This window comes from Pan paniscus, chromosome 6, assembly GCF_029289425.2.
Source record: "Pan paniscus chromosome 6, NHGRI_mPanPan1-v2.0_pri, whole genome shotgun sequence".
NCBI lineage: Eukaryota > Metazoa > Chordata > Mammalia > Primates > Hominidae > Pan > Pan paniscus.
In genome coordinates this window covers 7,548,043-7,571,828 of record NC_073255.2, presented here as the reverse complement: position 1 = coordinate 7,571,828, position 23,786 = coordinate 7,548,043, and the positions used below count along the sequence as shown (strand labels likewise).

Sequence of the window (23,786 nt, the reverse complement as noted above, 5' to 3'; positions counted from 1 at the left end):
CGGCCAGGGCAAGACAGCAAGACCCTATCTCAATTTAAAAATATACATATATTTTCACACACACACACACACACACACACACACGCACACATGAGATCGATAGAGAGAAAATAGGCTTGGGCAAATGCCAGAGCCAACCACAGTAACTGTGGAGGCTTCGGACAAACTCCACGCAGGATTTAGGGCCCCAGGGCAGGCAGCCACAAGCACACAAAGCCACAGATGTACCTTGTTCTATGCAACAAAATATTGGAAAACAAAACCCAGATATCAGCTCCTTTTGGTCGTTTCCATCTGTGTTTCATTCCTCAGTAAATTATTCTTTCCCTGCTCCTGAAACAAAAATGAAATCAAATATGGAGAAATAACTCCCTCACGCACGCACATTTTTGTGTCCTCATATCTAAGGAATAGATATTCAACGGGGGACCGGGGTGTCAACAGATGTATCCGAGTTCATGCGTGGCAGGGAGCTGGCGGCGGGACCCGTCCCTCCAGCTGGCTCTCCAACCCCAAGCCTGCATTACGACCACGGCAAAATGCCAGAAGCCCAGAGAAGCGGGGTTTCTGAAGCGGATCGTTTGTTCAGCCCGAGTGCGTGGGGCAGGAACGCACCTGGAGGTCATTAAAGAGAAGTCTTCACGGGGCACTCAAGGCACGCTGCAAAACGACTTTTTATTTCAAAGGCCAATAATGAGAATAATGAGTTGCACAAGAATGAAAACCTTATCCCTTCCAAAAGATCGGCCTATACATTATGTATAAAGTTAGAATAATTCTAAATACAAAATGCCAAAGACCAGCGGGTCCACTCCTTCCTCTCCTAAGCCATCTTGACAGTTTCACATTTCAGCTTCCAGACGTCATTTCTGTTGCTTTTAAGGGTGCTTACCCAGCCGTGGTCTGTACCAGACAGGGTAGTTGGCACAGCGTAGGCACTGCCAGCAGGCCCTTGGGAGCTTGGCGAGGTGGGAGCCTTAAGAAATAGCTGGCTCGGACCCATGGCGGGGTTTGTGTGTCAACTCCCTGGTCCTCAGAGAATCCCTGAGCCACGGGAGAGCAAACGCTGCTTCCAAAACCAAAGGAGGAATTTTGCAATCGTTTAGACGGGTTATAATAGAATCTCATTCAGATCTTGAAGGTTATCGGTGCTTTCTGCTGGTTTTTATTCCTCAAAAATGCAGCCAAGCTTTGCTGTGCTTATCTTGGTGGATCTGAGCTAGGTTGGGCTATCTTTTCCTAATTCAATTGCCTTTTTTTTTGCAAGGAAGGGGGTTTCTGGTCCATCGGAGGGATCAAGGGCATGGTCCTCACGTCTCGTCAGGAGACAAAAATAGACATTCAGCAGACAGACCACAGCCAGCGCATGCGACCAGCGTCGTTTGGCTATTTTAGTCTCTTCTTAATACACAGACAAACGAGCAAAGAAAAAGCTACTTTGTCCAACACCGGGCCCTGGGATGGAGTTTAGCCCTGCTTGGCTCTGCCCGCTAGTCTCATAGTCAGGTCACTCACCCTAGGCCTGCGGGAACGGTGGCCTTGGTGGTCCTCTCTGGCCCTTCCACCTCTTCTGCCTTGTGGGGACCACCCAAGCCCTCTCCCGACTTGCCCAGAGGCTGCACGCCTCTCTGGCATCACAGTCCGCACGGAGCCTGGCTGTAAGGCTCCACTGAAATCCCCCCCGGTGCTGGCTTCGTGCCCCAGGCACACCCACCTCACTTCTGCCTCCTTTCTGCCAGTTTCTGGCCTGTTTGGTCCCAGCCCCTCCCTGCACTCTCTCCGCAGCTGTGTCTGGTGGGTGATGTGAACCAAGGGACACCCAGGGTCATGGCACTGCCTGGATTCAGTTTGGTAATCGTCGGCAGTCTGTCCCTGGCTTCTAAGCCTGGGGCCTCCTCCTCTTTCTCCCCATCCTGGATGAGCAGGACACACTGGGGAGACAGCATCCTACAAAGGCCTCCTAAGAGCTGTGCCCTGTGCCAGGAAAGCCTCCCATATCTCCAAGGATGTCCCTGGAGCCCTCCAGCTGGTGCCTCTGCTGAGGTCTGTGAGCAGCGGGAATAGGCCTCTAGGCGAGGAGTTGGGGACAGGCCTCTAGGGGAGAGCACATCTCCGGGTACTGCACCTGTGGCTCACCAGCCACCTGCACGGGGCCAGCTTCAGCCTCAGCAGTGTCAGCTCAACAGACGTGACTGCTGTCAACACAGTGGGGCCAGGCCCTGGAGACTGACATCTCCTGTGGCTGCCTGTTTAAAGGGCATGGGATAAAGAATGAGTGTGTTATTTTAAAGCTGGACTACCTAACAGCCTCTGATAGCAGATACAGCTTTGCTGCTGTTCTTGAAGTTCAAGGTGATGTGGAGGTGTTGCAGTGACAATCAGTACACCGTGAACAACACCTGCCACCAACGTCGACCCTGAAGTGGTAGATGGGGCCTGCTTTGGCACTTGACGCTGGGGCAGGAGTCCCTTTCTTGGGGACTCACTCTCTACCTCGTCTCCCCCGGGAGTTGTCTACTTTCCTAGGCCCTGCCAGCAGCCCCCACAGCTCCGCCCAGCCCACTCCACCAGCTTGCTGCTCCCATGGCTCAGCCCCACTCACAGCTCACCCCTCCCATGGCTAGGCCCCATCCACAGCTCACCCCTCCCATGACTAGGCCCCACCCACAGTTCACCCCACCCATAGCTAGCCCCGTTCACAGCTCACCTCTCCCATGGCTAGGCCCCACCCACAGTTCACCCCACCCACAGTTCACCCCGCCCACAGCTCACCCCTCCCATGACTAGGCCCCGCCCACAGCTCACCCCTCCCATGGCTAGGCCCCGCCCATGACACCCCTCCCGTGGCTCCATGGGCTTCTCTTCCCCTCCTGCCTAAGTCCCCGCAGGGCCAGAACCCCTGGCCCCCAGGCCCTGGGGCCGTGGGCAAGGAGGCCTCTCCGCTTGGTACTGTCTCCATGGAACAAAACCACACTGCAGCGTTCCAGGACCACAGAACAGCCAGGCAGGCTGTACCCAGCAAAGGGGACTGGTGACCAGCACTGGACACTGGGCATCAGCTGAAGACACAGGCTTGAGAATGCATTGCCATTTACCCAGCGAGCTTCAAGATGGATGCTGGCTTTTAAAAGAGCAGCCCAGCTGCACCAGAGGACATGGCGGTTTATGTATGGAACATTGGCCTCCAAGCCTGAGGCAGGAAAGCCCTCTCTATGCCTGTCACCCAAAGCTCTAGGCCACTGGTTCCCAAGAGTGAGCACGTCCCGCAGAAACAGCTTCGTTTAACAAGTGGGAGCAGCTGCCACAAGAGAACGGAGGGTCTCCCCCAGCGAACGTGCAGGTGTCTCACTTTCTCAGGGCTTTCGAGGCGGACTGGCTCCTAGGACCTGAAGCTTTGAGCTGGCAAGGAGGGATGGCTTGGGACAGCGCCCCAGGGAGTGGACCCGGGCGGGTGGGGTGAAGGCAGGGGTCTACAGAGGGCCTGTGTCAGTTACACAGTCCGTCAAGTTACCAGCCAGTTCAGTGGGAAAAAAAATGGACTTGGCAACCCACAGACCAAATAAGTAAAACATGTACACAAGCCAGGCCCCCCACTGACTCGCTTCCACCCACTGCAGAAAAAGAAGCTAAGTGGAGACAGGGGCCAGGCTGAGAACCGCAGGGTGGGGCGGGTCCTGCACTTTGGGTGGCCCCATCCCTGAGTGACTGGGAGAGAACAGGCTGGGCTGGGGACACCTGTGTCCTCCTCCCATAGGGCAGGTGGACATGCAGAACCTCCTCTCTCCCTTCCACAAGCCACTGTGTTGGGGCCATCAGCCTTCTGACCGCCATAGAGAATGCCCCAGGCTCAGCTTAGGTGACTCAGAAGGCCGCCATGCTGCAGAAAAGGCGCCCAGGGGTTAGCCTGTCCCCGTGGATGGAAGCCTTGGGAGAAGCTGTCAGCTGTGTAAAAAGGGGCTTTCTAACCATTGGGTCTCTCCTGAGACGGCGGCCAGCCCCGGCAGGAGTCCCCACAGGGGTGCTATGGAAATGCAGACACCAGGCCTGGGCTGTGCAGGGGTCTAGATGCCCCTGAAGGCCCGCCCAGGTCTAAGGCTCTTCCTCTTGACACCCCAGCAAGGGCTAATCTCACACACAAGCAAGAGATGGGCACTGGACACTGTGCGCTTCCCCCAGAACTCCCTCCTAGGCCTCTGCAGCTGCTGGCTCCACGGGCTCCGCACGCCCAGCCCAGCCCAGCCCAGCCCAGCCCAGCCCAGCCCAGCCCAGCCATGGAGGTGGGAGTGCAGAGGCTGCACACATGGGGTGATGGGGACTGTCCCAGACACCAGATGCAACACGCCCCACCACGAGCCTATGCTGTCCCTTGGAACGGCGAGCCTGCCTCCTCACCCTCCTCTTCCCCGGGTGGCCCCACATAGGCTAAGGCTCCCGCCACCAGCTTGGGAACAGACATCACCCTGCTGTTCTCAGAAGCAAGTGTGATGCTGCTTTTGTGATTATAATTGGGAATTTTAAAAAATCTTGGTTTCCACAGTGACAGAATCCAACCAAATTCCTTCCTGGGAAGGGCAGCTCTGGAGGGCAGTGCTCCAGGGGATAGCAAGGGTGACAGGAAAGGACGGTGTGAGCGGGTGGGGCATGGAGTAAGATCATTTGGGGACCTGGGTGTCTTTAGCTCCTCACTGGCTTGGGACAGGCCGTGTTTTGCTGTGGGGATGGGGGAAGCCGGTCTCACACCTTCCTAAGGCACAGCGGGGTGTGTCTGCCTGGCCTGCTGGGCTGAGATCGAGCAAATCCTGGTTGTTGAGGGTGTCACCAGGAAGAGGGGGCATGGTGTCGGCGCTGGTTGCGGATAGCAGCTCCTCACGGTCAAGGTCGTGGGCAGGCGGCAAGGTGCTGTCAGAGAACGTGTCACTACAGGGCTCCCTGGCATCTGCGAGTTCATAGCAGATGTGTCTGTCGGCACTGAAAATCCACCATCTGAGCTGCAGCTGGAGATGAGGGGGAATGCGAGCCGCTGGCCCTCCCCAGAGAATAAAGTAAAGGCATTTGGGTCTCCTTCCACAAACAAAAGCACAAAGAGACACGACGCAGATGCTGAGGTGTTAAGTAGGTATCATCGTTCTTCTCCTAACATGATAAATTATCTTTCCAGTCGTGGTTCCTATGTCCTCGGCAGTGCTGCCATCACGGCATGGAGACAGTGACGGGGACCTAAACTGGCAAGTTCTTCGTGGGCAGAGACGGTGCAATGACAATATCGTCGGAATCATCGGAGTTGACGTCATCCCCAGGTGGAGGTGCCACGGCCTGTGGCCCTGAGGGAGAGGGGTCTGCGGAAATGAACCACAGGGAGAGGGGTCAGCCACGCTGACCTCAGGGGCTGCCACCACGGACACCCTTACACTGTCTGCTCTTCCCCGGCAGGCAAGACGGCGGCCACCCCCAGAAGCAGTAAGCCATGGGGCACACAGGCCCTCAGGAGCAACTCACACACCTGCCAGAAAGCCTCACTCTCCAGCCTCAGGAGCAACTCACACACCTGCCAGAAAGCCTCACTCTCCAGCCTCAGGACCAACTTACACACCTGCCAGAAAGCCTCACTCTCCAGCCTCAGGACCAACTTACACATCTGCCAGAAAGCCTCACTCTCCAGCCTCAGGACCAACTTGCACACCTGCCAGAAAGCCTCACTCTCCAGCCTCAGGACCAACTTACACACCTGCCAGAAAGCCTCACTCTCCTCGCCTTCAAACTCAGCTCTGAGTATTCTCACCATTTCCCCCAGTCAAAACACCTGCAAAAGCAGACATTTGCCAGCATGGAGGAACCTCGAGTCCACACTGGAGTCATTCCCTGAAAGCCATTCCCACAGCAGCAGTCCAGGAGTCTGGGGCCTGGATGGGTGGCTACCCGTGTGTAGGAGCGTTTCTGCTGGGTGCAGTGGCTCATGCCTGTAACCCCAGGACTCTGGAGGCCGAGGTGGGAGGGTGGCTTGAACCCAGGAGTTCTAGACCAGCCTGGGCAACACAACTAGACTGCACTTCAAAAAAAAAAAAAAAAAAAAGCCAACTTCCCTGTTAACTCGCTGGCCACTGGTATGGAGGGCAGGAGGGGGCAAGGCACGGATCGCTGTGAGCTTGCAAGCTGCTCGGCCATTCCCCCTTGGATGCTCCTTCCTAAGCATCTAGAGCGTTCCGAACTTTTAATCCATTCTAGAATGGGACGCCACCTACAGACAGGATGGAGGTGGGTACCAGAGCTGAAGAAGGGACGGGTCCTACCACAGCAGCAGCCCCAGAGCTCCTTGCCGGGGAGCCTGAGTGTCGCTGCCTTGAAAGACGAAAGTAAAAAAGTAATGAACTGCTCATGTGAGATTTTAAAAAGGGAAGGAAATGGCAATTCGGCCATGCCGCAGATACTGTAACTGTGTCAGCTTTTTTTTCCTGCAACTTTCAAGAAAATTCATATTAAAGGGGAACCTTATGAAATTAAAAACAGCTTTCATGGTTATCTTCAAAAACAACCAATCAGCTCAAACAAAAGCTTGATTTATACTTTTCACAGAGACATTTCCTTAGGTCAATCAACCTGAATCCCTGGGTCACAGGGATGAACTTGCATCTTTAAAATCACTTGCGTTGAGCGAGAGAAAAGGGCAGCATCAACGCACGCTTTAGCCCTGATCAAAGCCTCTAAAGGTCACCAAAGGCAGGGTCTGGCGAAGCCGGTAGAATCGGCTCCTGGAGAACAACTGAAAGCCTTTTGCAGAGCCCACGAGTCACAGGCTGGCCCGACCGCTTTGCGTGTCTGTACATTCTCCCCGAAACCCCAGGCTGCTCATCTTTGTGTTGAGCTTTACAAATGGAAGTTTTGGAGAGAATATCAAAGTTCAAAGTTTTCTAGCTCTGACGAAACTAGGTTAAAAAATGAAAATAAAATGTGATTTCATACGTGGTATTTCCAGGTCAAACGTGGTATACGGTTCTTAGCTCGTGCAGGAGACTCTCTAAAACACAGCCCCTAGCGGGACCCCCTGGGGAGGGAAGGCTCTCGGGCTCCAGGTCTGATGCGGGCCTCAAAACGGCCTCTTCCCAACTCCGTGACTCCGCGTCAGCACAGGAGGGATCTCCTAGGAAAGCGAGGCCTCCGCCCGCCACGGGCCCCCACACTTACTGGAGTGGTACTGGGGGGCTGCCGGCTCCCTGGGCCCGTCCTGAAGGGACATTCAAATTAAGGCATGTGGGTCCTGGGCAGGCCTCACCCTTCCTTCACCCCCTGGCCTTCCTCACCCTCACCCTTTGGGCTCAGAAGAGCCTCTTCCTTTGTGGTTTTCCTTGCTGTTCTCTCTCCTCCTTCCCTGACTCCACCCTGGAGACCTAAGGACTCAGCACGGCAAAGCCCTTCGCCTGACACTTCCCACGTGAGACAGCCCCGCACGCCACACTCCACTCCTCAACAGGGTCTTAAGGCTGCCCTTCTCCATCTCCCGACAGTCCCGAGTCTCAACAGTGTGCCTCTGCACTCATCTTCCCTTTACAGGAGGTGTCAATGGGGGGTTTCTAATTGCAGGATAAGACACGGGATCTCAAGTCCACGCAGAGCAGCATAGATTTGGGGTGGAGAGTGGCTTTCGAGCTGTCTAGCCCGTTCTCTACTTTAAACATGAAGGGACTGACGGCCAGAGAAAGGCAGGGCCCTGCTGGGGCATCCCTGTCAGCTCCGGACAGAGCAGGGATGAGGCCTCACACCAGGGTGTGGCATCCTGCAGTGCCAGCGGCTTCTTCACCGACTGTTTTTGGACTTCAACAAAGTAGAAAAGGAAACAATAACACGGTTTTACTCAACAAACAAACAGGAGAAATGCTGGCCTGAAGGAGGAAGCCACCTCGGTCCTGTTGGAGCTGAGAGCAAAAAATAAAGATAGCAAGGACCTCGGCAATTCCAGGCACAAAGGACAAGCTGGGCCAAGGGGGGGCCCTGTTGGGGGCCTTCCTGGCATAAGGCGACGCTTAGTTCAGAGGCAGCTCCAGATGGGACACTCCTCCCTTCCGTCCCGACACAGCCCGGGCTTCCTGGAGGTGGCCACTCTTTGGCTGAGACCTCAGCAGACCAGCTGCCCTGGTGCCAGAATCCAAATGAATGAAATTACCAGGAAGAGCTGCGAGGAAGGGTGGGGAGGAGGCGTCCCCGTGTGTGGCTGAAGCCGATCTCCTCCTGGTAGAAGCTGCGGTGGTGGTTCTTTTACTGGTAGCACTGGAAAAAAACAGAAAACGCCAGCTGATTCTGCCTTTAGAGAGTACAAACCTCTCTGAGGTTTACAGCAGCCTCAGTAATTTGCTTGGAGGCAAGTATTCCAATGAAAGGAAACACAGAGCCAGCCCCGAGCCCCACGACCAGCGCTGTACCCGATATGCACCCAGGGTCCAGAAACGTCCGGCGGTGAAGAGCCTCAGACACGTCCCCGTCCATCTCCTCGGGGATCATGCTGAGGTCAGGCTGGCATGGTTTTATAAGCTGGCCTCAGACGGCTCCGTTCCCTGTCTCCTGTCTGGGTCAGCCCAGCTGCCATTCCCCAGGGACATGCTTGCAGGCTGCATGGCCCTCCACCTCCTGGCTGGGGCTCGCTGCCCAGGGATGGGTCCCTGACTCCTGAGCCCACGGTGTGTCCCAGGTCACATGTGGTCAGGACCATGAGATGCAGATACGGCCGTGGAGGGAGAAACTGCCCACTCGGAAGTGCTGGGTGGCTGCGCGGCTCCACCACGGAGGCTGAGAACCAGAGCAGTCTGTGATAAGAGGGGAACAAACCCCATGCGGGGTGAAGCAGACGGGGGTGACGGAGCGGGGCCGTCTCTTCCCCTTACTGTAAACTCCCCCCCGGCCAGGCTCACTTCAAGGGGTTTTGATTTCTGCAACCGAGAGTCCTAGCAAACCCACCAGGAGGCCTGTGGGAACGCTGCCATCTAGACCCTGCACGCGTCGCCTGTCATATGCCATGTCCAACACAGAGGTCACAGCACAGTTTTCTTTCACAGGGATGACCTATCAGCACAGCCAAAAGCCAGGCCACAGACTGATGGTGACCTGAGCTACACGGTGTGTGAAGCTCCTCTTCTCATCTCCTCCCGGTAGGGAAGAAGCGACTCTGGAAAGGCCTCCCCCGAGGATCACACCTTCCAGCCCACTCCACGTCCGTGGTGCAGCAGGGAGTCCTCAGGATGTGAAGCCTTTACTCTAGCTCCAAACTGAGGTCCCGCTGGCAGGCGGCAGGCGCTGCTCCAGTTTCCGCTACATGCCCTGCGCCCAGTGCTCCAGGCCCAGTGCAGTGGGCAGCCTCTCGTGCCATGTCTGTGTCCCACGTCCCCGTGACCCTGACTCACCTGTGCCTGGCCCGGGCCAGGTGTGCCCGCAGAGCGGACTGGATGATGACGATGGCCTCCTCCTGCACAGGGCTGCCCGCGGCCTGGGCGATGGGGCTCGGAACGCGGGGCACAGGAGAGCTCTGGGGTGCAAGGACAGCAGGGAAGACGACTGTTTGGCAGCCCCCTGCTGGCTCCCGGCACTCAACCCCCAGGGCACCCTGGGCGTCAGTGAGACAGGAAGAGCTCAGTTTCCTTTTCAGGTGGCCCTGCCTCCCGGGAATTGCTGGTCAGTGAACAGCCTCCTGGTGGCAGGTTCTGAATTTGTAAACTGTAGGGATTCTTATTTATTTATCTATCTATCTATTTATTTATTTATTTATTTTTGAGATGGAGTCTCGCTCTGTTGCCCAGGCTGGAGTGCAGTGGCATGATCTCGGCTCACTGTAAGCTCCGCCTTCCGAGTTCACGCCATTCTCCTGCCTCAGCCTCCTGAGTAGCTGGGACTACAGGCGCCCGCCACCACGCCTGGCTAAATTTTTGTGTTTTTAGTAGAGACAGGGTTTCACCATGTTAGCCAGGATGGTCTCGATCTCCTGACCTTGTGATCCACCTGCCTCGGCCTTCAAAAGTGCTGGGATTACAGGTGTGAGCCACCGCGCCCGGCCTACTATAGGGATTCGTAAACACCTGGTCCTCAATACAGAGGAGGGGCCGCAAAGGCCTGCATCTGTCTTCAGTAGTTTTTAGCTACATCTTCATGGAGCTACTTGACTCTCTGGCAGCTTAAGGCAATCTGGCCCTAACGCCACATCCATCCGGGGCCTGTGCAGAGGGGCCTGCGCAGAGAAGCCTGCATGGCCTGCATGGCCAGGGATGGAGCGCAGGGGACGCCTGCTGGGCAGGCGGGGATGTGGAGGCTGAGGGGTGCCCTGCGCTTTCTCGATGGATGGAGTGCGAGACGAGCAGCTCTGGAGACGGCCACTGGGACATCCAGCACCCCGAAATTACCTGGTCTGGGAGGCCTGGCACGCTGGGTGGCTCTGAGCCATGTGCTTTGCTTGCTAAGAGCTTTGTCCGCGTGAGATGTCCCCTGAAAGCTGCCTGAAGCACCACAGCCGCCTGTCAGGGAAGGAAGCAGGGAGAGAAAAGTGGGTGTGAGTGCCCGGGGCAACGGCGGGCGAGAGGGAGGCGCCGAGGGGAGAGCTGCCACGGCAGCAGGGAACGTGACTCCCTTCACTGCTGTGCAGCCACGTTCTCTCAAAGAGCTGTCCGTGCTCCCACTCACCCCAGTCTGGGAGAAACTCACCGGCACCCCAGGGAGCTGACAGGGCATGGCACCTGTCAGCACGGTGGGGACTCTGGGAATGGCAAGGGGCCCGCTGCTCACTGCAGTCCCTTTCAGCGGCTAATAGGAGCTGGTATTTCACACATGGTTATGTTTTCATGTTGGAGCGTTTTTTCAGGTTGGAATAGTTTATTGGTTTCATCTACTTTCCATAGATGTCTTCTAAATCAAGCAAGGGGCCACAAGACCTCTGAAGTGATCTTAAGAGAATTATTTATCCTGAAATGATTTTCTTAGGCTATGTGGCTGGGTGCAGTGGTTCATGCCTGTAATCCCAGCACTTTGGGAGGCTGAGGCAGGGTGATCACTTGAGGCCAGGAAATTCAGATCAGCCCGGGCAACACAGCAAGACCTGGTCTCTACAGAAAATTAGCTGGGCACGGCACACACCTGTCATCCAGTGCTTTGGGAGGCTGAGGTGGGAAGATCCACTGAGCCCAGGAGTTTGAGACCAGCCTGGTCAATATGGTAAAAACCTGTCTCTACTAAAAATACAAAAATTAGCCAGACGTGGCGGCGCATGCCTGTAGTCCCAGCTACTCAGGAGGCTGAGGCATGAGAATCGTTTGAACCTGGGAGGCAGAGGTTGCAGTGAGCCAAGATTGGGCCACTGCACTCCAGCCTGGGTGACACAGTGAGACTCTATCTCAAAAAAAAAAAAGACAGGGAAGCTCCGTGAGAAGTTCATGCTCCATGTTCGGGGAAGCACTTATTTTTGAACGATCTGCCTCTAGCCCTGTGAACCCTCCCAGCCTGATAGATGGGCATCTCTCAAACTCGTTAGGAGAATGACAAGCATGCCCACCGAGCCCCATGCCACGTGAGTTTAGCAGGCTTGCTGCTGTTGGAACAGAAAGCACCTTTGTTTTGTCTTAAAGCTAGGGTGGGAAAAGAGCTCAGCAAAGGAGGGCGAGGCAGCATCGGCTATTAACAGTGAACGACCCGCCAGAGTGTGGTGACCATGTGGAGGCTGCCCAGAAGCTTCTGGTAAAGTGGCTGCCAGGTACAGGAGGCTCTGCACCAGCCGGAGGGGTGAGAGGGGCATGCATCTCCGTCACGCCACACACTGCGCACACACTGGCAAACCCCACGCTCACCACAGCCCCACACAGGCAGCCTCACTGTGTCTTTACTTAGAGACGAGGCCCCTAAGGCATGGGGGGCGCCAGGGAGAGAAGCAGGACGGGGAAACGGCACCCACCACTGACTGGCCGATTGGACGAGGAGCCCGGATCCCCTCACCCGCTCACTGGAGGGCATTTACCCCATGCCTCCCACATGCCAGGCGCCAGTCTAGGCACCAGAGGTGTTGTGGCAAAAAGACAGAGCTTGCATTCTGACGGGAGGCTGGCAAGAATAACCACAAAGTGAAATGCCAGGCAGGGGCGTGTGCTAGGAACCGCAGCCGGCTGTGGGGACCGGGAGTCTGGGCAGGCTGTGGTGGGTGGACAGGTGGGAGGCTGACGTGCTGGAGACCTCGGGATGAGGGCCTGAGGGCTGCTGGAGGATGGGAGGGACTGTCAGAGACGGGGATGTTGGAAGTTGCCAATGCAGATGTGTAAGATGGGTATGGACAAGGGTGTGTCTGTGGGGCAGGTCTAGGGACCAGGAGGCCAGGCACGGAGGCAGGAGGCCAGGCACGGAGGCAGGAGGCCAGGCACGGAGGCAGGAGGCCAGGCACGGAGGGGCTGCAGAACCGAAGGCTGAGGACTAGGGCAGTGGCGAGCAGGGGTCCCTTCCTCAGGGGCAGTGTGGTGGGCCAGGTGGGCAGTCCAGCTGTCTGCTCGTGGAGGGCGCTCGTGTGGCTGTGGCCTGGCCATCAGATGGCAACATGCTCCCACTGCAGCTGCGCGCAGGCCACTGAGCCTGGTGCGCCGCCCACACCCGCGACCGTACTGGCTGTCCTGACTGCAGAGTATGAACCCCGTGCAATTTGGACAGTGTCTGGCTGGTCTGTTACAAGCTCCTCTGGTGCCCGGCACATGGCAGGAGCCCAGCAAACACTTGTGGATGAGTAATGTGGCCAAGGGGAAGGGGACATGGGTGGGGCAGGGGGAAGTCAAGCCCCGCCCTGACGGCAGAGCTGTCAACCCTGCTGACATCAGATGCACCTGGGGAGTGTGAGGACAAGCGGGTGCCGAGTCTGCCCTGCCACTGAGAAGCAGCTGTGGGTGAGGAGGAAGGCAGCGTGAGAAGCCCTGCGGCCCAGCGCCAGCTCTGAGTGACTGGGGCGGGGTCCTCTCCTGCAGTCTAAGTGGAAATACACTGCTGTCCCTGAAGGGGCCCTAGAGGAGAGGGGAGCATCTCAGAGGCCACCAGGACTCCAGCAAAATAAAGATCTCACTTTCTAGCTCCTCCCTAAAAAGGGTCATGGCTGGAACTGCACTGTTCATCAATCTGTCAGTTCTCAGCTGTGGGTGACATACTCAACCTCCATTCCAGTTCCATGCCCTCGCCCCGTCTCAGACTCCTTGTCCCACCGGCTCTGCTGGGATGCCCTCCCCTCACTTCCCGGTCCAGTGAGCTCTGATGTGTCCTGCGAGGCCCACCTTGCATGTCACCCCTCGCAGGGACCTCCTGGCCTTTGTGTGCAGGGCTGGCCACCCCCAGCGCCACCCCGGGCTGTAACCACTCGTTCACTTGTGTGTTTGAGCCTTTGCGTCCCAGGGCCTCTGAGACTGCCCCACGCAGGGCTGGTGATCAGTGAGTGTGCATGAAAAGAATGAATGAATGGAAGGAAGGAATGAATGAAGAGATTTTGAAAGTGGGAAATTATCCAAATATTTATTTGATGTCTCTATTTCTCATGTATTTTATACTTAACGTTGGGGTCTGGTTTGGTTTCATGAAAAGAAGGACTTGCCGGGCGCGGTGGCTCACGCCTGTAATTCCTGCACTTTGGGAGGCCAAGATGGGCAAATCACCTAAGGTCAGGAGTTGGAGACCATCCTGGCCAACACGGAGAAACCCCGTCTCTCCTAAAAATACAAAAATTAGCTGGGCACAGTGGTGCGTCCCTGTAATCTCAGCTACTAGGGAGGCTGAGGCAGGAGAATCGCTTGAACCCAGGAGGCGGAGGTTCCAGTGAGCCAAGATTGCACCACTGCACTCCAGGCTGGGCCACAGAGCGAGATTCCATCTCGAAAAAAAAAAGAAAAGGAATCAACACATCTTTAAATATCCCCTCACCTACTTTTCAACAAAATACAAATCCGAATTTTGAAACAAGAAATAAACCTCGCTTACCTCATCCAGAACAGCCTTTTTTTTCTGGAAAAAAAAAAAGAAAGAAAAAATACATGAATTAACACGAGAAGGATGAATGTGGTTTTGATTCCTTCATCTTGCCAACAGGTGTCCATCAAGCCAACAAGAGGCCTGGCTGCCCTGGCTCCTCCCTCCCGAGCTGCCGGGACCCAGCAAACAAACGCCTCTGTAAGGAGGACGAAAGTGAGAGGCAGAATTAGGATGGCGGGAATTCTCCAGGAGTCACATGAGGTGGCCCAAGCTGCAGATGAAGGGATGTCTCTGTGCCGTGTGCCAGTCCCCTGGCTGTGCAGAAGGGACTCCATTAGGCCAAGCTGTGCACCTAAGGAGGTGGATGTGGGCCCAATGTGAGAGCTCTCTCACAGCACAGGTGTCCGGACCACTGTGCTCTCTGGATAAGCCCCAGAACTCGGAGGCTGAGGCTGCCTGCTGGGGACGTTATGAAGGGGACTTTGGTTCAGGGGTCTGGATCACTGGCCCCAACCTGACTGGTCATCAGTCACCCTTGGGTGTCTTGGGAAGTTTCTCAGGCTGCAGCTGACACACAGCGTCACAGTCAGTAGAGAGGGTCCCTCGGAGCACGTGTTCTTATAGATGTGAGCGAAGTCCTCCCCGGATGTTGATGCCAAGTTAATCAATGTGCACTTAATGGCACGGAATGACCACCACGGCCGGATGACAGGTACATCAGAGTGCACGGCCCACATTTGTACTACTGCACACAGGATCTTTCCCTTGGGAGATTAAGGAGGAACTGAGTACAAGGACCAGCAGAATATACGATGGAAGCAAAGAAATATATATACTGAATAAGAGTGAGACAGACAGACAAGCCAGCATCTGCTTAGCACCTAAAGGGAAGTCACTAAGTTTTCTCCCACCCTTTCGGGAGGACGAGGAGTTGGCCCCGCTAATAAGGAAACTGCTTTTCAGACGAAGACAGCTGTGACATGAAGGACACTAAGGCCACAAGGGGAAAGGTGGTGGGGACAGACCTCAGGGAGGCTAAACTCTCCCCTATAGACTGCCGGCCAGTTACCAAGGGAAACTCGTTTCTTTAAAATGGCGAAAGCCAGCAGCCGTGACCAGGTTAGAAACACAAACAGGGGCCGGCCTGGTCCATCCATGTCCCGAGGGGATGGGGTACACAGCCTCGACGTGAGACATTCTTGCCAAAAGCAAACCCGGGTGAATCAGAGCTGGAGACCTTATTTCTCATTTATGGGAAATTAAGGGGACAGAGGAATAAGTTTATGACCCCACAAGGAAACAGATCCAGGAAAGGGAACGTTCTGTAACACATTGGCCTGCCCATTGCCAAAGAAAATGTCTTTGAAAAGAAAAAAAAAAGGCCAGGCACAGTGGCTCACACCTATAATCCCAGCACTTTGGGAGACCAAGGCAGGTGGATCACCTGGGGTCAGGAGTTCAAGACCAGTCTGGACAACATGGTGAAACCCTGTCTCTAATAAAAATACAAAAATTAGCTGGGCATGGTGGTGTGTGCCTGTAGTCCCAGCTACTGGGGAGGCTGAGGCAGGAGAATCGCTTGAACCTGGGAGGCGGAGGTTGCAGTGAGCTGAGATCCCGCCACTGCACTCCAGCCTGGGCCACAAGAGCGAAACTCCATCTCAAAAAAAAAAAAAAGAAAAGAAAAAAAATCTAGGTGTGGTAGCTCACACCTGTAATCCCAGCACTCCGGGAGGCCGAGGCAGGTAAATGGCTTTAGCTCAGGAGTTCAAGACCAGCCTGGACAACACAGCAAGACCCGTCTCTACAAAAATTGGCCAGGTGTGGTGGTGCCTGCCTGTAGTCCCAACTACTTGGGGGGCTGAGGCCGGAGGACTGCTTGAGCCTGGGAGGTCGAGGCTGCAGTGAGCTGTGATTGTGCCACTGCACTCCAGCCTGAGTGATGGAGTGAGACCCTGTCTCTATGAAAAAAGAAAAAAAAGGCCGGGTGTGGTAGCTCATGCCTGTAATCCTGGCACTTTGGGAAGCCAAGATGGGTGGATCACCTGAGGCCAGGAGTTCGAGACCAGCCTGGCTAATAAGGTGAAATCCTGTCTCTACCAAAAATACAAAAATTAGCTGGGCGTGGTGGTGAGCACCTGTATCACAACTACTTGGGAGGCTGAGGCAGGAGAATCGCTTGAGCCGAGGAGGCGGAGGTTGCAGTGAGCCAAGATCATGCCATTGCACTCCAGCCTGGACAATAGAGCAAGACTCTAACTCAGAAAAACAAACAAAATCAGCCAGGGTGAACTGTTGGTTAAAGAAAAGAAAGGGTGGGGGCTACTGTGAACCACACTACGGAGACGTAACCAACCGACCCCCAGGCTCTGATGGGATGTGGGCTGAGAACCGCCGTGACCGAATGCTGGCAGGAAACAGATAGCGGCAGGCGGCATATGGGGACATTTGGGAAATGTGAATAGGAAGGCCCGTTAGGTGAGGATGTAAAACTGCTGGCAGCCCTAGGTGCAGTCACGGTGCTGTGGTCAGGTAGGAGAAGACACTTTTTCTTAGAAGATACATGCCGATGTTTCATAACGTCTAAAACTTACTTTCGAATAGTTCTGGAAGAAAACTGGATGGAAAGAAATCTGGCGAGTTATCCACTACTGCACAAAACGCACCCAGAACGGAGGTGTCAGCGTGTGAATGAGGTTTTTATTTTCTGTATGTTACGGTGCTCAGACACCTGGGGCCTGGCTGGCCCTCCAGGCCCAGTCATTCCTGGAGAGTGAGTGGCTTGCCTTGGAGCACGAAGACTCACAGGGAGCAGCCCGGGTCGCCCCGGGGAGCCTCACCTTGTGCTTGTACACCTTCCACTGGGCCTGCAGGACTCTGGCCGCGGCGTCTCTTCTCCCATCAGAGCAGGGGGAGCGGGGCCGCGGGAGCCCCTCCTCGCTGGAATCCGGTGGCCAGTCTTGCTCGCAGTGCCTGCTGCTGGGAGTGGGAGCTGGGAGCTCTTGGGCCTGCAGGAAATTGAAGGAATAAGAGGACAATGAAGCCAGGGCAGGGACAACCAGTATCCGGCAAGGGGACAGGATATTACTTGGCATGGTGCGGCTGCGCTTATCAGGCGAGTCTCACTAATGTGGAGGAGACAGCTGTTCCGCACTGGTCTGCAGACCACATGACAGCGGTCTCTTGTACTGCTGAGAAACAGCGTCTAGGCTAGCACACAAGTGCAGACGTGCTTCTCATTAAACTCCCTTAACTCTGTCTGGCAGTGCCTCCTGGGAGGGAGAGAGGACGCTTCTTCACACTGCCGTCACACACTCACTACACTCAGTCACATTTTGTTCCTGCAAGAATTGTCTGTTTTTCTGGGGTCCTTTTCTGTTTTCTAGTTTAATACTCTAAATTATAAACATGGGATTTCTGGGATTGATATACATCTCTAGCATGGTTTTTAAGGTAGAAACAAGCCAGGATTGCTATAACGACCATTGAAATAACCATGATTTCAGGCTGGGCGCAGTGGCTCATGCTTGTAATCCCAACAATGTGGGGGGCCAAGCAGGGAGGATCCCTTGAGCCCAGGAGTTCAAGACCAGCCTGGCCAACATAGCGAGACCCCATCTCTATGAAAAAATTTAAAAAATACCCGGGTGTGGTGGCACACCACTGTGGTCTCAGCTACTCGGGAGGCTGAGGCAGGAGGATCGCTTGAGCCCAGGGGTCAAAGCTGCAGTGAGCCATGATTGTGCCGCTGTAGTCGAGCCTGGGCAACAGAGTGAGACCCTGTCTCTAAAAAGAAAAAAGAAAAATTATGATTTCTAACACTGATGACTCCAAATGTATCATCCATAGGACACTACAAATGAAAAGGCCTCTCATGTCAAGAATGCAAGCTCGGTGGAGAGCACGCTGTTGCTGAAAGCCCTCCCCGGAGGGAGAGACACAAGACTGCTCCCAGTGCACACCGGGCCAGGCGCCAGGCGCAGGTGGCCTGTCCACAGACTTCAACAAACACAGAACGGCTTGCTCTGGCTTTTCATTTTCTGTGTGTTAACGATGCTTGGGGCATCTGGGGCCTTGCTGCCCCTCTGGGCCTGGCCAATTCCTAGACAGTGAAGGGCCTGCCTTCGGGCACGGCCATCCTATGCGAGCAGCTAATCCGGTGCCCACACTCAGAATCGCCTCCTGTATTGGGCCCCACACTCCAGAAGGCAGTGTTTCTCAGCCTTAATCACCCAGGGCCAGGTGCGGGACAGCTGAAGACCACCCTGTGGCCCAGATCCTGCTGAAATTCTTCAAGCTTCCAGCCCGCCGGCCCTAACCAGCCGGCTCACCTCACCTCGCCCTCTCCTTCTCATGATAAAGGCCCTGGCCCAGGTCTTCCGCACGACCGTGCCGCCTCCTGGCCGATGCGCCGCTCGTGTGTGGCCTTGCGTGCCCTGCCTCCTGTTTCTAGGGACCTAGGAGTGTAATCTTCCTAGGACGGTCACTTGGGTGTCTGCACATCTTAACATCCCTGACGAAGATGCCCTGGGTACATCCACACAGCCAGCTGTTTCCAGATCTCTTTAGCTGTGGCAACAAGTTGCTTGGCACCAGCATTCCGGCCCTGGGCTTCCACATTCTGATTTTGTAACCCTAAGAAGAGCCTCATCTTCCCTCAGTCCTGACACATTTTCAGGCCTCTGTTCCGCTAAAGTGAGATCATCTGTTAGTCCGCGGCCTGTGCCAATGTGATCAGAAAGGAAAATCAGCTTCTCTGAAGATAAATGAACATTTACTCACACAACTACAGACAGCTAAAAAAATCTAAATTTTCACACGCTTATAAATTCCTTGAGGCAACTCTTAAACCGACTCTCCTCACTCCATTTAACCTACAATTAATCATTCCCATGTGAATGCTGAGAGCTGATCCCCTACTTGGAGAGCTGATCACTCAATTAATCCCACTCTTCCTTTTCTCTAAAATAGAAATGTTTCCTGAGTAGGAAAATAACACAAAGCTAATACATGCTTATTACAAAAAATTCAGACAATACTAAAAGAAAGTAAAAAAAAAAAAAAAAAAATGCTTATAACCCCACCACACAGAAAAGGCTGTATTTCAATAGTGTTTTCAGACACTTTTGTTTTCTCTCTCTCTCTCTCTTTCTCTCCTCTATTTTCAGACCTTTTTCTTTTCTCTTTCTCTCTTTCTTTTCTTTTTTTAGTGAGACAGGGTCTGGCTCTGTGGCCCGGGATGGAGTGCAGCAGTGCTACCTTGGCTCTCTGCAGCCTCCACCTCCTGGGCTCGAGCGATCTTCCCACCGCTGCCTCCCGAGCAGCTGGGACCACAGGTGGTGGCTTCTACTGGCTTTATCCATGAGCGCCTCTTAGAGCAAACTGCAGCCTCAGGATGGTGACACCAAGTTCCTTGCTTTTCGTCTGAACATGCATGGGCTCACACCTGCCTTCTGAAGGATCCTCCTACCCACTGGAAGGGGATTTGTGAGGACGCCCTTCTACCACCAGAAGTGCAAGTGCAGGCAGCGCCGGCCATGGTGACCGGAGCATGGCTGCGACCCTCCAGGGAGGCAAGTGCAGCGCCGGCCATGGTGAGCAGAGCATGGCTGCGACCCTCCAGGGAGGCAAGTGCAGCACCGGCCATGGTGAGCAGAGCATGGCTGCGACCCTCCAGGGAGGCAAGTGCAGCGCCGGCCATGGTGAGCAGAGCATGGCTGCGACCCTCCAGGGAGGCAAGTGCAGCGCCGGCCATGGTGAGCAGAGCATGGCTGCGACCCTCCAGGGAGGCAAGTGCAGCGCCGGCCATGGTGAGCAGAGCATGGCTGCGACCCTCCAGGGAGGCAAGTGCAGCACCGGCCATGGTGAGCAGAGCATGGCTGCGACCCTCCAGGGAGGCAAGTACAGCACCGGCCATGGTGAGCAGAGCATGGCTGCGACCCTCCAGGGAGGCAGCAGAGAGCCAGGGACCTCGGAGCCACAGAGACGCCGCCGCGACTAGCTGCCCCCGGGTAGCGTCCACACACGCTGAGGGAGTGGAGAGGCAGGAGAGCATCCATCTAGGTACCCTGCTCACCTGCCGGGTCCCTGCTAACAGTCACTCCACGTTCAACCCGTGCACAGCTGAGTGATGGCAGGGAGGGCACAGGAAGCCCCACCCCGCCCAGAGGGCAGTGCCCGCTGAGGCTTTGCCAACTTGTGTTCTGGAACTTAGATGAGAGGAGAGGATGCATGCCCAGGTCCATGCAGGGGCCTGGTTGAGCCTTCGTCCTTTCCCCCCAAGCCCCTCCTGCCTCTCAGTGACAGCTCCGGCCGCATAACTACACCCTCCGCATGACCAAGATTTGGAAAACTCTTTACTCACCAGCCTTGAGACTCTAATATCAGTTCAAGAAGTCAATTTGCTGACAGTCAATTAATCCAAAACCCCGGACTTCGACACACACGACATGAGTTATAGAAATCAATGGTGATGATAAAAGGGAGTGGGATTTTCAGTGGATGGTCAGAAAAAACTCTGGGCAGGGAAACGGTCAGAACCATCACGACCAAAGTCTCACCGCACCTGACGGGAGACTCAACTGAATGGTCACTGTACCTTATGAGGAACTTCCGGGCAATCCTCTTTCTCTTCTTTCTTCATTTCTTCCAATTCTTGGAGCTTGCTGGTAAGCGTCTGAATCTCCTCTCTAAGGCAGAAAGGGAAAAGATGAGACACCTCACCTGTCACTATGTGATGAAGGCCGGCACAGGGCAGGGTGGGGCGGGCGGTCCACGCGGAGACAGGGGGACACCAGGCAGCCTGTAGAGAGCTGGTGGGGCCATGTCTCCCTGAGCCACAGGGCTCCAGCTATGACCTGACAACACCAGAAACCATCGCAGGTCGGGACTTCCTGTTGTCTCCTGCTCTGGACTGGAAGCCCCAAGAGGCCGTGGCTGAGGACCTCCAGGGCCCAGCACCTCTCCTGAAACAGCTAAGAACTAAAAAAAGAATCCATTGTGTGAATGATAAGTAAGTAGGAGGCCAGGCCGGACGCCTGTGATCCCAACCCTCTAGGAGGCCAAGGCCAGAGGATCGCTTGAGCCCAAGCATTTGAGATAAATAAGCAGGGACCACTGACCACTGGGGTTTTAGTAAACAGTATGAACAGAAGGCATTGCAATTTAGATATTCATTCCAGGTACTAAAGGCAAAACAAAAAAAAAAAATTTCATTTCTGCACATGTGCCCTTTCAGATTTACTTTAATTCAAGTCTTCTGACAGAATTCAGTCAGATTTCTCCTGAAAATGAAATGTTTTCTTTTTGTTTGTTTGAGACAGAGTCTCACTCTGTCACCCAGGATGGAGGACAGTGGCATGCTCTCTGCTCACTGCAACCTCTGCTGCCCGGGTTCAAGCTATTCTCCTGCCTCAGCCTCCCGAGTAGCTGGGATTACAGGCACCTGCCACTGTGCCCGGCTAATTTTTGTATTTTTAGTAGAGACGGGGTTTCACCATGTTGGTCAGGCTGGTCTTGAACTCCTGCCCTCACGATCTGCCCGCCTCGGCCTCCCAAAGTGCTGCGATGACAGGCATGAGCCACTGTGCCCGGCCACGGTTTTCTTCATTCCGGTAGTCTATGCCTTACTAATTATTCTGAGTGCTAAATATGTCTGCTCAGATTTCTAACCTAGTTTTTTGTGCATTTTAAAAAGTTAAGACTCATCACATAGAATTCACTATTTTAAAGGGTATAATTCAGTGAATTCTAGCATCTTCACAATGCTGTGCAGCTACCACCCCTCTCTAATTCCAGAACGTTTACATCACCCCAGAAAGGAAGCCATGCTCGTCAGCAGTCCTCGCTCCCCTCCCAGCCCCTAGCAGCAGCACTTGTCACGTGGGTCCGCCCGTTCTGGACATTTCCTGCGCAAGGAATCGTGTGCTACGCGGCCTTTTGTGTCTGGCTTCCTTTGCCGAGCACCAGGTTTTCGAGGGTCCCCGGGCCGGGCCGGTCAGGGCTTCCGTCCACTCTGCGCCTACGCGTGGTCGACCTCAGGGTGTTTGTCCACCAGCAGCTGATGGGCCGTGGGGTGGGCGCTGCTTCCTGGCTCTCGCGAATGGCACTGTGAGGGCACGGGCGGCCCCTCTTGAGGATGTGGCCCACACCTGGGTGGTTCTGACCAGAGGCCAGTGTGACGGCTGGTTGGGAAGGGACAGGTGCTGGCACAGCCAGAGCAGAGGACGCCCCTGAGAGGTGGCCACAATGCCAGAAGGCAGGCCCTGCTCAGCACCAAGAGGTTAGTCCCGGGCTGGGTGACAGAAAACCATGGAAAGACTGTGGGGAGGTGTGGCCTTTCTAAGAAGCCGGCTGGCAGCAAGGCTGAGACGCCACGGGGGGCCGCAGTGGTAGCAGGAGTGCGGACTCGCCTGGGTCCTCTCCAGCCCTGACCCGGGTCACATACCTCAAAACCTCCTCTCGCTCTCTCCTCTCCTCCTCGCCCTCCCTCGCGCGCTCCAGCTCCTTCTCCAGGTCGGCCTTCGCCTGCAGGAGCTGCTTCACCTCCAAACTGCACACAAGAATAGGAGACTCGTCAGCGTTCACGAAAACTGTAGGTTATGTCAGAGCAGGAAGGCACTTCAGAAAATGACAGTGCTCAGCCCTTCCTTAGGACAGTGGATGGTGGGGCAGGAGGAGCACAAAAGGCCCATTTCTAATCACACATTGCCAAGGACAGACCTCAGGGCCCTGCCTGCCCTGAACCGAGCACCTGCTGTGTGCAGGGGATCAACCAGACTAAGCCAGAGAAGGCCCTGCCATCAGGCCATAGGATGAGGAGTTGCCCCTCCAGCCGCCACTCATTGGCACGGACCTCGCACCCGTGTGAGGGTGCTGCAGGCAGGCGCGGGGGGCGCGGGGTCCGTGAATGGGGCAGGGGCCTGCCCTGCCTAGACCGTGGCACTGCCTGTGCGGGGCTCCAGCTGAACCGCTCCCAGATGCGTTTCTTGCGTCCCATGCAGTGTGATGGCCACACACTGGCCTTCGACGGAGACTTCTGTCCGAGTCTCAGATGGACTGTATGCTGTCTGTAAGCCCTGACTGCTCAGGGCCTGTGAGTCTCTGTATTAAATGCCAGCAACCCTAGAGTGCTTCGCAGAGCCCCTGTCACATGGTAAGGGCTCATAAGAGGTGGCTCTTGTCACGCCACTTGACAGCGTCACAGATCATTCCAGAAGTGATTTACCTTTCATAATGACTACCTTAATGTTTTTTACCTAATGTCTATGAACTCTGTAATGACTGCTTAATTGGAAAAGCTTGTCGTGAAATACTAATTTTTACAAAGGACCTATCAATTGGCATAAATGCACTCCGAGACCTCACGTGAGGGGTAAGGACAGTGGTGACGGGTTGGCCTTCTACTGTTCACAGCAGGCAGCAGAGAATGTAGCAGGCCGGGAGGCACCGGCCAAGTTTTTCTCAGACCCTAAAGTACACACAGATCACCTGTAGGGCTGGGTGTGGTGGCTCACACCAGGAATCCCAGCACTTTGGGAGGCCGAGGCAGGCAGATCACTTGAGATCAGGAGTTCCAGACTCAGCCTGGCCAACATGGTGAAACCCCATCTCTACTAAAAATACAAAAATTAGCCAGGTGTGGTGGCACATGCCTGTAATCCCAGCTACTTGGGAGGCTGAGGCATGAGAATTGCTTGAACTGGGGAGGCAGAGTTTGCAGTGAGCCCAGATTGTGCCACTAAACTCCAGCCTGGGCAACAGAGTGAGATTCTGTCTCAAAAAAAAAAAAAAAAAAAAATCACCGGCAGATCCCATTGGATACAGAGTATGATTCC

General features: G+C 55.0%; 1 protein-coding gene across 10 annotated transcripts in view; it reads right to left on the bottom strand.

Annotated features, from left to right (window-relative positions):
- Positions 1-656: 656 nt before the first annotated feature.
- The window catches only part of IQCE (IQ motif containing E), a 56,072-nt gene continuing 32,942 nt past the window's right edge, over positions 657-23,786 (bottom strand). For 5 of the 10 annotated variants that reach the window (XM_034963540.4, XM_034963539.4, XM_034963541.3 and 2 more), the window contains 9 exons: positions 22,397-22,501; positions 20,549-20,639; positions 16,791-16,958; positions 14,484-14,714; positions 13,960-13,983; positions 10,377-10,487; positions 9,387-9,508; positions 8,156-8,259; positions 657-5,336 (listed from right to left, as the gene is read on the bottom strand). In XM_034963540.4, coding sequence (XP_034819431.2) covers positions 5,218-5,336; positions 8,156-8,259; positions 9,387-9,508; positions 10,377-10,487; positions 13,960-13,983; positions 14,484-14,714; positions 16,791-16,958; positions 20,549-20,639; positions 22,397-22,501 — 1,075 coding nt within the window. In that variant the 3' untranslated portion in view covers positions 657-5,217. Of the gene's footprint in view, positions 5,337-7,820; positions 8,260-9,386; positions 9,509-10,376; positions 10,488-13,959; positions 13,984-14,483; positions 14,715-16,790; positions 16,959-20,548; positions 20,640-22,396; positions 22,502-23,786 lie in introns of those variants that run through there. The other 5 variants (XM_034963544.4, XM_055115682.3, XM_063606179.1 and 2 more) reach the window with 3 other exon arrangements.